The following is a 14,889-nucleotide window of genomic DNA, read 5'->3' as shown; positions in this document are numbered from 1 at the left end:
GCGCGCGCGCGACTGTGCGTGTCCCCCCGGAGCATGTAAACTACAGATGTTCTCTCTCTCTCTCTCTCTCTCTCTCTCGTGAGGGATAAGTGCAGTGTATAGACTCGCGCACACGTTTCTCTCCTGCAGTCTGATGCCATGACTGACGACGCGTCCATCTTCTGCTGAGAACCATGCGCTGCCGCCTGAGCCCTGCTGGAATGAACCGATTGAAAGGGGCTTCTAAAGGACACGTCTGTGGATTTGCGCCGTCAAGATGACTTATTTAATCAAACCACTGATCTTACTTGTATGCCTGCTGGTTACCGGGGAATGTCGTAAACACGGCCACAGAGTACGGAGATGGACCGGTACCGTGGAAACCCAAAAACATGGCACGTAAGTAGAAAATGACCTGTATGAAAACACATCAACCCGTGAGGAAAGCTGTGCATGCTCTGAAACTGTAAAAATAACAGCAGGCTGTGGAGTTTATGCATGTGTTCAAAAGCATAGAGCAGGTTCCCTTAGTTTAGTTACTAATTGATGCTTTTGGTAAAGTTCAAATGAAGTTTATCACACAACAGGTCCAAGTGTGGCAGCTTTTTTGAACCAGGAGTTGTGTTGGTAATCAGACTCACATAGAACACTTCATATCTATCAGGGATGTAATACAATGATTTACCACAGGCTGGTGTGAGTGGATGGGTGTGTTACAAAACCCACCTGATAAACGTCCAATATGAATCTGATTGAAATAAGAAGCAGACTGTTCCCTACACTCATCAGCTGTTTTAGCAAAGGCCAAGAACGGAAATATTTTAAATTTTAAGACCTCTAGTGGTCATTAGAATTATGACTTGTTTGTCATCAGCTACAGAAAAAGTAATGTGGTCCTGCTTTAGTGGCTACAGTGTGTAGTGGCAGTGTTAAAGTGGATAAATGGCTCTACTAAATGTCATCCCTGTCTTCTAGAAATTACATGTTATGAAGATGTTACTTGTCCCATTTATATGTCAGTGGGAAACTAAATGAATGCAAGGATTATGATCAGTACTTTTGAATAAAAACAACATGATTATGTGCTGCTAACCTAACCTAACTATTGAAGGTAAATGATCCCACAGTCATTTAAAATGTATTTGCTGTTGCAAAGTTTGTAGCTTAGCCTGAGGCTAAGTGAATGTTAGTGTTGTTCCATAAAACATGGCCATTATTAACCAACATCACCATGGTTCACATTCAAATAACTAAAAATATGACACATTAAAATCAGTCATCAGTTAATAGAGCACGATTACTGCTGTGGTCTTCAGATATAATGGTCCATTGTTGTATTATTTCTACCACAGACATATTGATGTTGGCATACATGTTGGTTTACATGGGCTGATCTGAAATGCATGTTTCTCAGCTGTATGTAAAACACTGTTCAATGGATCAATAAATCTATATGTTACTAGGAAAAAAGGTTCTTTCTCAGTACTGGTCCAAAAAAAAAAAAAATCAAATATCAATCCTTACTTAATTCTGTTCACAGACTGGTAAACCAGGATCACATTGATTATTGTTGTATGTAGTTCAGAAAGTTACATATGTGAAACATCCACTCTGTACTCAGGGAGTGCAGCAGTGCCTCAGTGAGAACACCCTGATGTGATCTCTCTGCTATAGTTTTGCCAGGGTCTCAGCAGATGTCAGATGCGTCCGTCCTCAGAGGTGATTTAACACAGTATGTGGTCTAAACAGCTTCACAACCATTAGACACGGACTCCACTGCTGACAATTATCACAGCATGACTTTCAATGCAACTAAGAACACAAATGCAATCACAGAAGTGACATGTTTTTCTTGACTACAGGCCACATTTCTCAATTTCTCAACCACTTAATGTTGACAAGTTTCTCTTAGTCGCTGACATTTTATGTATGCTTTTTTAAGAAGTTTGAAGGGCACATAAATATTTGAAAAGGATTTAGACTTTCTTCCCAAGGGTCAGAAAATCAGACACACACCAAGTGAGGAACCATTTATATGCAGACCTCAGTATTGTCTACTGTTGCATTGCTTTTAACAACCAGACCACGCTTACACAGTACTGTCATCTTCATCTCCAGCTCCTTGGCAAAAAAACCTCCAGATGTGACCAAGTCTCGCAAAATGAAGACGGAGCATCTGCTCAAAGTAGATGATCATGATTTCACCATGAGGCCGGCATTTGGAGGTGGGTGTGCAAAGCTCTCCGGTCATTTCAACAAAGCACGATGAGGTTAAATACTGCAGGAAAGCATATAAAGTGGACTGACTGCTGATACACTGCTGGCTAATGCCATAAGTACTCACAATTTAATGTTTATCCTGTGAAATCTGTTCTTTACATACATACATGTCATGTTGAAATGGAACCTGATCAAGACTCTTTCTGTAGTGTTCAGCTTGTTTAATATTATCTCATAGGTCATGCTGTATAAGATATAAAATATGATCAATAATAAAATACGAGACAAAAGCAATACTTTCATATTGAAGTTGCTTGTGTTAGAAGCCGAGACTTAAAGGGACACTGCAGTGATTTAAGTGAAAAGATTAAAGGCAGATTAATAGATGGTGAAAATCTGAGCAGCACACGCCAAGATGTCCTGACTTTCAGTCCCTTACATAATCCAAGCCCCCAAAACTATATATTCACCACACATTTTCATCAGATATTTTATGATGAACAGTGTTGGCTTTTTGCCCGTATGGATCCACTGGTATTGTCCATCTCATCTCACACTGGTATATGCACATAATATTTTCACCTTCCCTGTTATGGAATTAACATATTGATATTCCTAATTTAATTTGTAATGTTGAAGGAATGTGATTTGGTTCCTCCTTACATTAGCGATTCTAAGCTATCTTAGGTTGCTATCAGTTTGTGGCACTTAAAAACCTCCACACTGCAGTCTTGTTGATATGCACCTTAAAATCCTGCAGCACCCTGCTGAGGATGAGGATGCATGGAAGGGGGGCATTTGGTTGACCTGTACATGTCACCCATCCTCCCTCAAGCTTTTAAAAAAACCAATTGCTTGTCAGCACTGCTGCCCTGCTCTTTGAAGTTATAAGTCCATCCCTCTTCTGGAATCTTCTCAAACCATGAAGCATCTCATGTTTTTTTTATGCTGACACTGTTGATAATCTTCCATTTTAGGTTTTTCTAATATGGTTATCTCTGTGTTAGCTCACATTGGGATGTTGTTACTCAGTTTATGGAGCTTTTAAAACATTCAAATGGTTTTGTTCTGTGTCATTAAATTACTGTAGATCACAAGTTCAAAGTGGCACCTGTATTTGAGTTCCAAAGCAGGATGGGGAAAAAGGTAAAACTGATAATAAATGAGGTCGTTAGATCAGCAGTTACATCAGAAAAAAGGCAGAGCTCATGGCAGGAGGTCACAGCAGAAAGGAACAAACAGTACAGGCAGCTATGCTAATACAGACTAATGCATAATACCTAAAAGTTTCAATAAAAGAGATAAGCTTCTAGCTTTGTTGCATCATGAAACAGAAACAATGTAAAAAAAACACTCCTCACTCTTCCTTACTCCTTCCTCTGTATTCAAGTCGATAATAGACAGAGCCCCGAGATCAGCCTGTTGATATTCCATTGAGAATATCTCATTTTCAGCACTTGCCACAGCAGTGTAGCTCACAGATTTCAAGATATCATGCTGTTAAGTAGAAAGTGAGCAGCAAAGAATATGGATTATAGACATCCCAGTCATCAATCAATTGGTTTAACACGCTGTGTCTATAGAGAATACATAGAAGAACGCAGACAATAGCAGCAAAAATAAGGCCTGAATCTGACCCCTGAGTAAGCAGTGGCAAAAAAAACTCACCTTAAACAGGAGGAAACCTTGAGCAGGACCCCATGCCCTCCTGCAGATTATATATTATGGATTATATTTACACTACCGTTCAAAAGTTTGGGGTCACCAGGCCATTTCTATAGCTTCTCTGATCAGCAAAACAGTTCAGCAGTGCTGACATTATTTCACAACAATGTCTAGACTGTTTGATTACTTTAATTTTATCTTCATTGAAAAAAAAAAAAACAATTTTTGAAACATAAAGACATTTCCAAGTGAGCCCAAACCTTTGAGCGGTCCCTCTGAGAACACCAGTGAGCAAGACACCAGGCACATTTGTTCTCTCTCTCAGGATTGTGAGAATCAATGATGTAATTCTTTTTGTGGTTGGTTAATGCGGGAAAGCGGAAATGTTCTGTGAGCTCTCAGAAGCTAATATTCGCAGTGACTGCTAATCTCTCCTGGGTAGAGATTGGCATACTGTGTGTGGGTGCATGCTGGATGATCGGCATGATCTGACAAACATAGTCGTCAAAATGACTGTCTGACATTCTGAAATAAGATCTCATTCCCACATCTCTTGACCACCATAAGACTCTGGTCACACTGAGTGGTCGAACTTGTCACCTTTGGTCCTCGGTGATCATGAAAATTAACAACAAGTCTTCCCCCTCCTAACACATACTGTTCTCCTTCTCCTCCTTCCTCAACTCAAGAACTGCCACTTCTGAATGATCCCACAGTCAAATATGTCATCCATGCTCTCTCTATTTCCACATATTCATCTGTCCTTTCATGTATCAGTTCTTCTCTCAGACCTGGGTAAGCCAAGGCCCCTTCTCCAGAACCACTCCCTATGTCCCTTCACTGTGACCCCAGATTTGTCTGGCTGTTAAAGTAAATCTGAATGACCAAAGTTGAGTTGTTGAGGACAGCATCGCATTGATTGCCTCCCAACCCTCTTCGTAGGGCTGGGCGATAAAAATGATATCGCGAAGTTCGATAATGCTCAATAAATGTGTACACGTTGTGTGACGCGGCGCATGTGCATTGCAGTGCTACTCGTGGAGCTGTACCGTCACTGTGAGCAGCTGAGACTTGGAGGAGTGGTGAGAGAAAAATGAATGGACAGAGAAGCAAGGAAGAAAATGCTGCGGCAGCGAACCAGAGCAGTAGGAAGTGCACAGACATCGTTGAGAAGAAAGGTCACAAACATCTGTAGTGTGGAGATATTTTGGCTGTTTTGTTTTTGTTGAAATTATACCTAAAGCACTTAGAACTTGCACATGCAGCCACGTTACTTGTGTTTTATAATATTACCCCTTCGGAGTCGAGGGCATCGTATCCGATGCATGAGCGCATGTTTTACAAAGTCGATAAGTTCTCAGGAATGGTCAAAGCTAGCGACTTACGTTTTTTTCTCCAAAAAGAGGACACTTAAGGCTTTCTATTAGTATACTGTATACCATATATGGTATAGTATATACCATGGTATAGTATACCATGTCACTGTCTTGTTTACAGGCTGTGTCTATGAGAAAGTCAGTGAAAATCAGACGATCGAACAAGATCACAAGGTGCTCAAAATCCAATTGTAGAGCTTTCTGCTCTCACATGGTGTATCAAAGATGGTTGAAGAGACAAGAGAAATATTTCCCCTGACTAGCTGTGTCTTCTACTTGGCTGAAAAGCGGCTCCGAATGCAATAATAGACACGTAGTGGACTGTTATCTCAGCTGGAATGTGCGTCGCTCTGTATACCTCTGTTATACACTGTTATTCGGGCCCGAGCACCGAATGGTGCAAGAGCCCTATTGAAACCTTAAGAATTATTATTATTTTATTTTTTTTCCCCCTGAGATCGCATTTTTGGAGGCCTTAACATGCCCCAAAACTCACCAAACTCGGTAGAAAAATTCATTCGCCCGAAAAATTTTGAAATTTGCTGACTTTTGAAACGCACATATAAAAATGGCCCCCTAACGCGATGCTAGAATGCTGGTGCTAGACTGTTTAGTACAGTCATATGACACCACTATAGCCTGGATATTATGAAAGTCCAGGTTGTCCTGAAAGAAAAACGGTCTATATTACCTGATTGTGCATTACATTTTAAAAATGGTGAAACATATAAAAATCTGTATCCCTTTCTTTTCTTGATGGAAGTCAATGTGGCCATCGGGAAAATGTAATTGCTCGCTGCTGATCTGGCACATGCTCTCTGTCTGACTGTCTGGCTACAAAAGGCAATAATGAGCCCTGTAATTACCATGGAAATGATTATTCCACCTTTAATAGAGCTATGTATTGGTCTGCCAAAACAAAACAAAATGTTACAGCAGCTGCCATTATCCTGTGCTGCATACCTAAAATAAGGTAATGTTGTCATTAAACTCATATACAAAAGTATATAAAGTTATAGTAGTAGTAGTATAAGTCTTTATAGTAGTATAAAGTCATGAATCTTCATCTGAGTTGATGGCTAATACTGTCTCTTTTATTGTATTTGCACAAAAAATTCCTTCTAAAATTCCTTCAAAACACACTGCAACAGTTTGAAGTATTGGTATGTTGATGTTGACTTTTTTTGCTGTCTGGAGAAATGTTAAAATGATATATATTTTTAAGCATAGAAAGGTCTGTGGTTTGTAGAAATGTACAATAGCAACATTTTCCTGGTGACTGGGTTGACTAGTTTTGTCTCTGTGAGGTGTTGTGACATAATTTCCTTACAATTTCTGCAATGGCTGTATGACAGAGCTGACGGTATATTCCACTGAGTTTGGATAATAACACTCAAAGTAACATGGAGAACATAATGTAGAGGAAAACATTTCAGACAATGTCCTCTACAAAAAAAAAGACTGAAAAAGGTGAAGCATGGCATGGCATGCAGACTAAATAAAATTTTACATAAATAAATAGTCAAAGTAATCAGTGATCACAGCAGTGCTAACGAGTAGTGTACATAATTTCTGCACCCTAAGACTATCACATAATTTCTGCCTATAGTTGTATTCACATTCAAACAGATGCTACCAGTCTTCCAGTGGGTGCGGGGGTGGTGGGGGTGGTGGGGGGGCTAACGGTAGGGGTGTATTATTGCTCTTAATCCTCGACAAGATAACACATTAAGCTTGTTGTTAATCCACGCAGAAGGAAAAGAGATGGGAAACCCATCGGTCAGATCATTTGATGTATGGGCTCTGAGTCATGTTATGATCTGGTGACTGTATACCAAAGCCACTGTGTGCTTTTCAGAAAATGTGATGGCTTACCAGTGTCGTGGATTTACCAGAGGTCGCAAAGTCATGTAGCCTATTAATGTAATATACCCTACCCCCAGAGCTCTATAGACAAATGGTGGCATTCAGTGACAGTGGTTCTGCCTTAGTTTGCAGACAGGAGGGATAGAACCAATCATTCAGGGACAACAGCCACAGCTGTCCAATATCAGGAGTCTAAATAATCAAACAAGTGCAAAGATAAATACAGGGTAGTGGTTTATTTATGTCATACACAGTGTGTTTGCCTCTGTAAGGTTGCTGGCTCTCATGCAGATCATGTACTATCAGAGGCTGTGGATTTATCAACATATATACCCTGCAGACTCAAAGCTGGGATATAAACTGATCATTTTTTCCCATGTGACACTAGAATCATTCATGTTAAATGCAGATGGAGTCTGAACATGCAACATCCAGATATAAATGCATCTAATGAAACTATTAAATTATTGTGGCTAAAGTGTAGGGCTGTAATCTCCCGGTCAACTGGTCGATTTATTAGTCGATGCGTTCTGGCTCGACCAAAATTCTGATTGGTCGACTTTTTGTAGCATTAATTTTATCAGGAGGAAAGTACCAAGTGCAAATGGGGGTTTGAGCATATGAACATATGACATCTCCACTGTGCCTGCAGAGGGGGAGAGAGAGAGAGAGAGAGAGGGGTGTGTGTCTGCAGAGAGAGAGAGAGAGAGAGAGAGAGAGGTGTGTGTCTGCAGAGAGAGAGAGAGAGAGAGAGGGGTGTGTGTCTGCAGAGAGAGAGAGAGAGAGAGAGAGAGAGAGAGAGGGGTGTGTGTCTGCAGAGCCCCATCAAACAGTGCATATGCTCATTTCAAGTTACAGAGACACCGCGCACGTTTAATTTTAATTCAGCTGCTGTAGCCTACAGTTTACTGCAGGTAAAGTGCATTATAAACTGCCTGACACATGTCAAGCCATCTTTTTCAGTTAATATAGTTTTTATTGAGGCCATTTAAAAACACATATAGCAAACAGACTTTTTTTAAATTTCCAGCTGGCAGCATTATTATTTTGCTGGTATGAGCCCGTCCCGATGTGTTTCTGTTTGTTTTTGTAATTTTATCATGTTAAGAGCCTTGTGCAGTATTTATATTAGAAGTTACACATGGTAATAAAAACACTTGTCTGGTAAACTGAAAACCTGCCGGTCACTGCCAAGTTTTTCTAATGGAAACAATTAAAATGATAAATGTAGGTTCAGAAGGAACCAAACTGTTCAGAAACCATCTCAGCTCTGGCTCGTCCTCCAAAGCGCAGCAGGGTTCTTCTAAGGGACCAGGTCACAGCTGCAAAATGATACCGCTGCTACCTGTGTGCCCCGCCGGTATACCTTAATACCTTAATACCACCCAACCCTAATTCTCCTGGTTTTTAGCACCATTGCTTTATGGCAATTGTGAACATTGCTTCCGTCTCATGTCAGCTGTTAATAAAACAAGGAAAGGTTCTTCATGCATCATTCTGGCTCTGATGACAACAATATGTCGTTCTGCACAAAACCATATATTACATTATGTGAGTACTTCACAGAAAGACAAGGTATAAGAGACAATTCTTGTTATGCATGACTATTTCTATGACACTGGATTGCTAGGTTGAAAGACAGGTATCAGTGTGCTTTGACTTTATTGTAGCCTCTCATGAGAAGTGTGAGCTGTTAAGTACATCAGGACTGTAGCTAGCTAGATCAAAACATTTCTAGTGATTCATGCTCACTGCTGCTTTATTTTAGATATGAATAGATAGTTAAATGATATAACAGTATATTGGCACAACAAAAGTGTCAGCTTATGAAACGTCCCAAACAGCAAAAGCTTGTCATATGCGTTTTCCCAGACCACCAAAGAGACACGCTATCCTTGTATGTCATCTGTGAGGGGACATGACCTCAGGGGAACACCACAATAATCACCACTGTTTTTTAAAGCTTTAGTGCTCACTGGTGGTCATTTGCACCCAGATACCATCTGGAGATGTTGGCTTAGATTTGTGGTTACTGAAGTATAGCTTAGCTGCTCTACAGGCAAGCTGTTAGCCTAGCCTAGCTTTGCCTAACTGCATGCCAGGCCCCCCTCCAGCAGTGACAAGCAGATTAAGCTGGCAGCAGTTCCCCCTGTTTACAGCTTAGATTAGCACAGGCACCAATCTGTTACGCCATCAGACAGCTGTTACCCCTCAAATGACACTTTGTCCTAAATGAAGAACAAACATCAAAATTATAGGTAGCCCAAAACTGGCTGTAAATGTGCATCTGGTAGTCCTGGTTTCTGTCATACCATGAAGAGAACTTCACATTGGTGGTGTCTTTAATGGTAAACAGGACCAACACTATAATTAGACTGGGGGCAATACACAGGCAGTGGCACATTAACCATTGTAAATATTTCTATGCAATGATAGCCTTTAACTTGTTTCCACCCAGATGGGAAGTGCTTTGTCAGTCTGTTTTTTAGTCAGCTTTGAGCAGCATTGTTTGGTTTTTATGTGACTCCTCAGTTGGGTCTATTAATAACTAACGCTGACCTCAGAAGCCCAAGATTATATAGCATGCAATTACTACTACTACTAAGTCAGGGCTAAAGAAAGAATCTGTCATGATCCGTTGGTCTTCTTTCTTACTTTAAAGTTTGTATGTTTCCTGGTTTTATTCTGTTTTGGTTCTTCCTGTTTTATTTTGAAAGTCTGCTCTCCTTGTGTATCTGTGTGTCATTTACATCCCCTTGTGTTTCCCTCCATTTGTGATTACCTGCCCCGCCCTGATTGTGTTCACCTGTGTCCAAAAGTCGGCTGGGTTTTCTTTGTCTTTTCCTGAGCCAGCCGGCGGAGCCCTCTTCACTGAGTGATGAATCTCAGGGATGGTGGCAGCCAGCTAAAGCTCCACCACCAGTCCCAATCTCAGTTCTAGCTGGAGCCACTTGACTGGAGCTAGTGGGGGACAGTGACATGTCTTTGCCTGAGCTGGCTGGGCTTTCTTCGTTTATTCCTGACTCAGAGGGTGGTCCAGAGACCAGGCTTCGCTCCACAATGTCATCTTTCCCTCCATGTGACCTCCTCCAGTGGCCTCCTGCACTGATCCTGGTGAGTCTTCTACTCTGCCTCTGGAGTTGTCTGGCACTGACCCTAGTGGGACTTTTATTATAACTCTGGAGTTTTCTTGCTTGGACCCTGGTGGGTCCTTGTCACAGTCTCTACAGGTTTCAGCTTGGACTATGGTGGAACCTACACTCAGACCCCGGAGCCATCCTGCCTGGACCCAAGGGGTCCCTGTCTCTGGTTTTCTGTCCTGACCCGGGAGGGCCCCTGTCTCTGGTTTCCTATTGTGACTGGATGGTCCGAGTCTCCGTCTCTGGTGGTCTCTGGCCTAGATCCTGGAGGTCTCCAGCTCTGCCTCCGATGGTTCTCTGCAGCTCGGACCCTAGAGGGTTCCTGTCTCAGCCTTTGGTGGTTTCCTGCTGTCGGGACCCAGTAGGGTCCAAACCTTCATCTCTGGTAGCCTTCCGCCCGGACCCAGGAGGTTCTGAGTCTGCTTTTCTGGTGCCTTTCATACCAGACCCTAATGGGTCCTCCACAACAACCATATTACCTGTAAGGCCCTCCACCCACCACGCACCGAACTGTGGACACCTCAGTACCCCCCACCCCCTCCATCACTGTTTCTTAGTGCACCAGCCCCTTTACCCCCCCCCCCCCCTTTTTCATCCTCTCTGCACCTCAGTCGCTTTATACTGAAATGCCAGCTGCACTGTTTTGCACTATTAACATCCTTTGCACTCTCACTGCAACCTATGTGCCTAACATTTAGTTCCTCATTGTAGGTCTTATTTTGTATTTCTTATTTATTTTTATTTTTATTTTTTGTACTTTTTTATACTTTCTTAAATTATATGTTGTGGGTTTTGGCTTTTAGTTGTCTGCATTTGGGCCCTACTGAACTCACTCCTGACAGAAGCAGTAATATGAGTCCAAAAGACCTTCAAAATGATTTCAAAGACCTCTAAATATCTGTTTTCCAGAAAAATCTATTGATGTTGGCACGCTGACCCACAAACTGTATCATCACAGTCATCGAATGACCCTGACACTGATTGTCATGCCGTCATACAGTCATGCACATAGTGTGATCAGTAAATGTCACATCTTGACATTTGTTTCAAGCTTCGTCTTGATTCTGTTTACAGTGAATCAGCCTGGAGTGCAAATATATTCAGATTGAGTAACACATGAAATTTAGTCAGCAACACTTGTGTTGATATTTCTAGGAAAATGTCCTTTTGACTCTGGATAATCCACAGAACACATTGTTTCTCTTTTTTCCCACTGATATCCAACAAGAGTTGGTTGGCTGGTTGGCTCTCAGAGGAGAAAGCTGCCTTTTGAAGTTTGTAATGCAGGAGAGAACGCCTAAGCCCTATAGCTATCTCAGTGGTTCTTAATAATAATAATATTATATTCATAGTCATAACAGCCAGATATTACAGTGTGTATAAACTAGGGATGTCCCGATTACGTGATTTCAGACTCAATCGGAATGGGACATTACCTCCCGATCAGGACTCGGATATATATTTATTAGATAGCCTTCTATGCAGGGTGGCTCTGTGTCTTGTAGTGTAGGGGTATGACAGTTGCTTTTGGTGCAAGAGGTCCTGGGTTCGAGACCTCGATGAGCTGCTGCGTGTGTGAAATCTCCCAGTGTGGTGGCAGCGTGATGCACGCACGCACACACAGGTTTTGCTGCAATGAGTATCTTTATAGAGAATTCTGAAGTATCGGATCGGGACTCGGTATCGGCAGATACTCAAAATTAAATGACTCAGACTCGGACTCGAGGGCAAAAAAACCTGATTGGGACATCCCTAGTATAAACCAAACCCTTTGATCATTAACATTTAGACGATTACCGATTATAGTTTCTACTAATAATTAGTCCCATTGATCTCTCTGTTCCTCTCTCACTAAATTCCCCTCCTGTGGACAGCCTTTGCTTCCTTCAAGCTCAAGTCCTCTACCAGTGGGCTGGGAGCGTAGTATCTTTGCTGTCTTGGGGACTGAAATGTCAGGTGTTGGTTGTAAGATTTGCGGGAGCGACACATCTGATTTGTGGGGCACTGCCCTGATTACAATGAGGACCACTTTCTAACTATATATTATCATCCCTTGTCCATTTATGCCTAGTCCTGATATTCTTTGTTGCACTAACTCACTTGAATGCATATAAAACAATCTACACAGATAATAGCAGTGCAAATTGCAGTATGAATTCCTCATGAATTAATTCTTAAGTTTAGTTTAGTTCTAGTGGCACTAAAAAGCACAACTGTTTATTACTTCAATAGTTAGTCTATCATTGATAGAATCTTTTAACTATGGAAAGCTGTTACACAGTGTTCTTTTCCATGGCGTATATTGTGATAGAGTAGGACTAAAGCAGGCTATCCTGAGTCTATTAAATTGCTTATTTTAAACCTTAATAAGTGTCAGTAGAACTCATATTCCTCAGCTATACTGGTGCTAAAGCAGCCTTTGTCTTGTGGGATCACCTGCAGGCACCCCTGCTGGACCACTAGTCAGTAGGAAAAGAGACATTTGAAGTACTGATGTCCTGCCTGTATGTGTTACCGACCCAGTGTAAATCTATGTAACCAGTACAGATACACATGGCGTGAAAGGCGTATTTAATCATCAGGTTTGGTCAGGTGAGAGACAGTTGGCCCTGTCACACCCAGTGTCTGTGAAAGAGGTTGTCTGTTGTCCACAAGCTTCTCCCTTGGAGGTTCCCCATCTGGTTCCCTAGTTGGTGTTGCGACAGCAGGCACTGATGGTGTCATTGAGTCTGGGACTACAGCTGGTTGAAGTGTGCTATGCTTCTGCATGTCAACTGTGACTGTCTTATTGGCTGAATTTCTTGGACCGCAGCTCTTGGTTGACTGTTGGGGTTATTTTTAGATATTTGGGGTCTAATTCTCCTTTTATACAAAATATGTCATACATTTGTCTCTTCAAACACATGTTCCTCTTGTACATTTATATGTATGGGCTATTTGGGATAGATGATCCTTTCACTCTGCATTTTGCTCCTCATGCAAAACATGAGTAATGTTTAGGTGCTTAACCTGACTGGTATGGGTTGGTTAGAGTATGGGCTATTTCTATAGTTTCAGTATAGTCTATAGTTTTTTATAGTTAGTATAGTAACATTTTCTGAAGTGATATAAAAGGTCACACAGAAAATGTATCATCACTGGAAACCCATGGTACACCACCACCCCCCTGGTTTTGTTGCTTTGCCAGAATGCAGAGACCATCTCAGGTGGCATGGTTTCAGGATACTCCTTTAAGATTATCTTGGCATGGCACAGCGTAATGAGGGTGTCAGCATTTGCATTGACTTGCTGGGCTGACACTTAACAGGGAAATGAAAGTTGGCCAACTCACCCACCCAAGTCGGCTACTGAGCCATACTCAGGATGTAGGTGGCATTACATTTTAGGATATCTGGACTGGTGTATCATCTTTTAGATTGATTTTAGCTGCAAGATTGGGAATACAACTGATGTCAGAATTGTCCTATGCAAACACAACTGAATCTTCAAAAACCATGTTCCTGACCCGTTCATCTTCTGTCAGATGTCGGCTAGGGGGATGCAACTTCTGACTTGTGTTTTTTATTTTGTGTCAGCTTATACCTGGCTGAGGTTTACAAAGGTTTACAGGCTCTGAGCCACTTGGAGGACATTTAACTTCTTTCACTTCAGTAACATCTTCTGTCATGCCTAAGCTATCTTTAGGTAGATGTCTGTTTTTTCACTCAACAGGCACATCTACAAAAGCTGAAAGAAGCTCTAAACCAGGGGGTACTCAACTCAAAGTTGAAGAGAGAAAATTTCTTGAAGCAAAGGTTTAAGTGTATATACATGTGTGCATGTATGTATCAAATGAATTCAGTACGAATCAAATATTTTGACAATATTTTTTGTCACACATATATGTACGATTACTGATATGTAGAATGTTGTTTTATTAACAACATAATATGCTCTAGATGACATAACTTATACCAGCTAAAATGTTCAAATATCATTTCCATTCCATATGCTTAAAAATAATCTGTAGTCCTCTGTTTGGGTCCTCTCTTTCCTCACCCTCCTCTACCCATATATGGTTATTAAGCCCTGTTCAATATAGAATGCATTGATGTACCGTTCCAGTTCACAGCTCATAATTCAAATGTCCACTGGCTTTGTCTCTATAGCTAGAAAGCAGCATACATTGAAGTGCTTTTCAAATTGCAACTGTAGTTTTCTTTGCTTGCACGGGTTGCAGAACAGAGTGGTAAGTCTTTGAGAGCACAGAGGGAAGGAGAGAGGGGTGGGATTGAATTTGTTAATTTATTGAACATCAGCGTGATGGAAACAACCAGACTGCAACCTGCAGCTCATGAAAAATTAGCACTAACTGTTTGCTTAACATTACTATGTTACTATTTGATTGTTTTCCGAATGCATTATTTATATATTTATCAAAAGTGCCTTTACTGGCACGGTTTTCTTTTCCTTTATCTCGTCTTTTCACGTGTAACTTGTGTGTAACCTGCCTCTAAGTCATCTGTCTGCATTGTAGAATCGCAAATTTAGAATCTGAAATGCCCAGACTTGATTGGCTGAGAATTATCACATGAGATGGAATGAATGTACAAGACGAGAGAGAAAGAATATGTGCTTGTTAATGGTAAGTTGTTATTGGCAGG

The 14,889-nt window shown here is 41.3% G+C and overlaps 1 protein-coding gene across 2 annotated transcripts in view; it reads left to right on the top strand.

The window, feature by feature from the left end:
• The first annotated feature begins 256 nt into the window (after positions 1 to 256).
• The window catches only part of gabrr2a (gamma-aminobutyric acid type A receptor subunit rho2a), a 40,790-nt gene continuing 26,157 nt past the window's right edge, over positions 257 to 14,889 (top strand). Inside the window, exons 1-2 of one of the 2 annotated variants that reach the window (XM_028394717.1) lie at positions 257 to 371; positions 2,094 to 2,204. In XM_028394717.1, the coding sequence (XP_028250518.1) occupies positions 257 to 371; positions 2,094 to 2,204 (226 nt within the window). Of the gene's footprint in view, positions 379 to 2,093; positions 2,205 to 14,889 lie in introns of both variants that reach the window. The other variant, XM_028394715.1, reaches the window with a different exon arrangement.

This window comes from Parambassis ranga, chromosome 22, assembly GCF_900634625.1.
Source record: "Parambassis ranga chromosome 22, fParRan2.1, whole genome shotgun sequence".
In the NCBI taxonomy this organism is placed as follows: Eukaryota; Metazoa; Chordata; class Actinopteri; family Ambassidae; genus Parambassis; species Parambassis ranga.
Note: the sequence above shows the minus strand (reverse complement) of the source record. Positions and strands in the feature narration are given on the sequence as shown.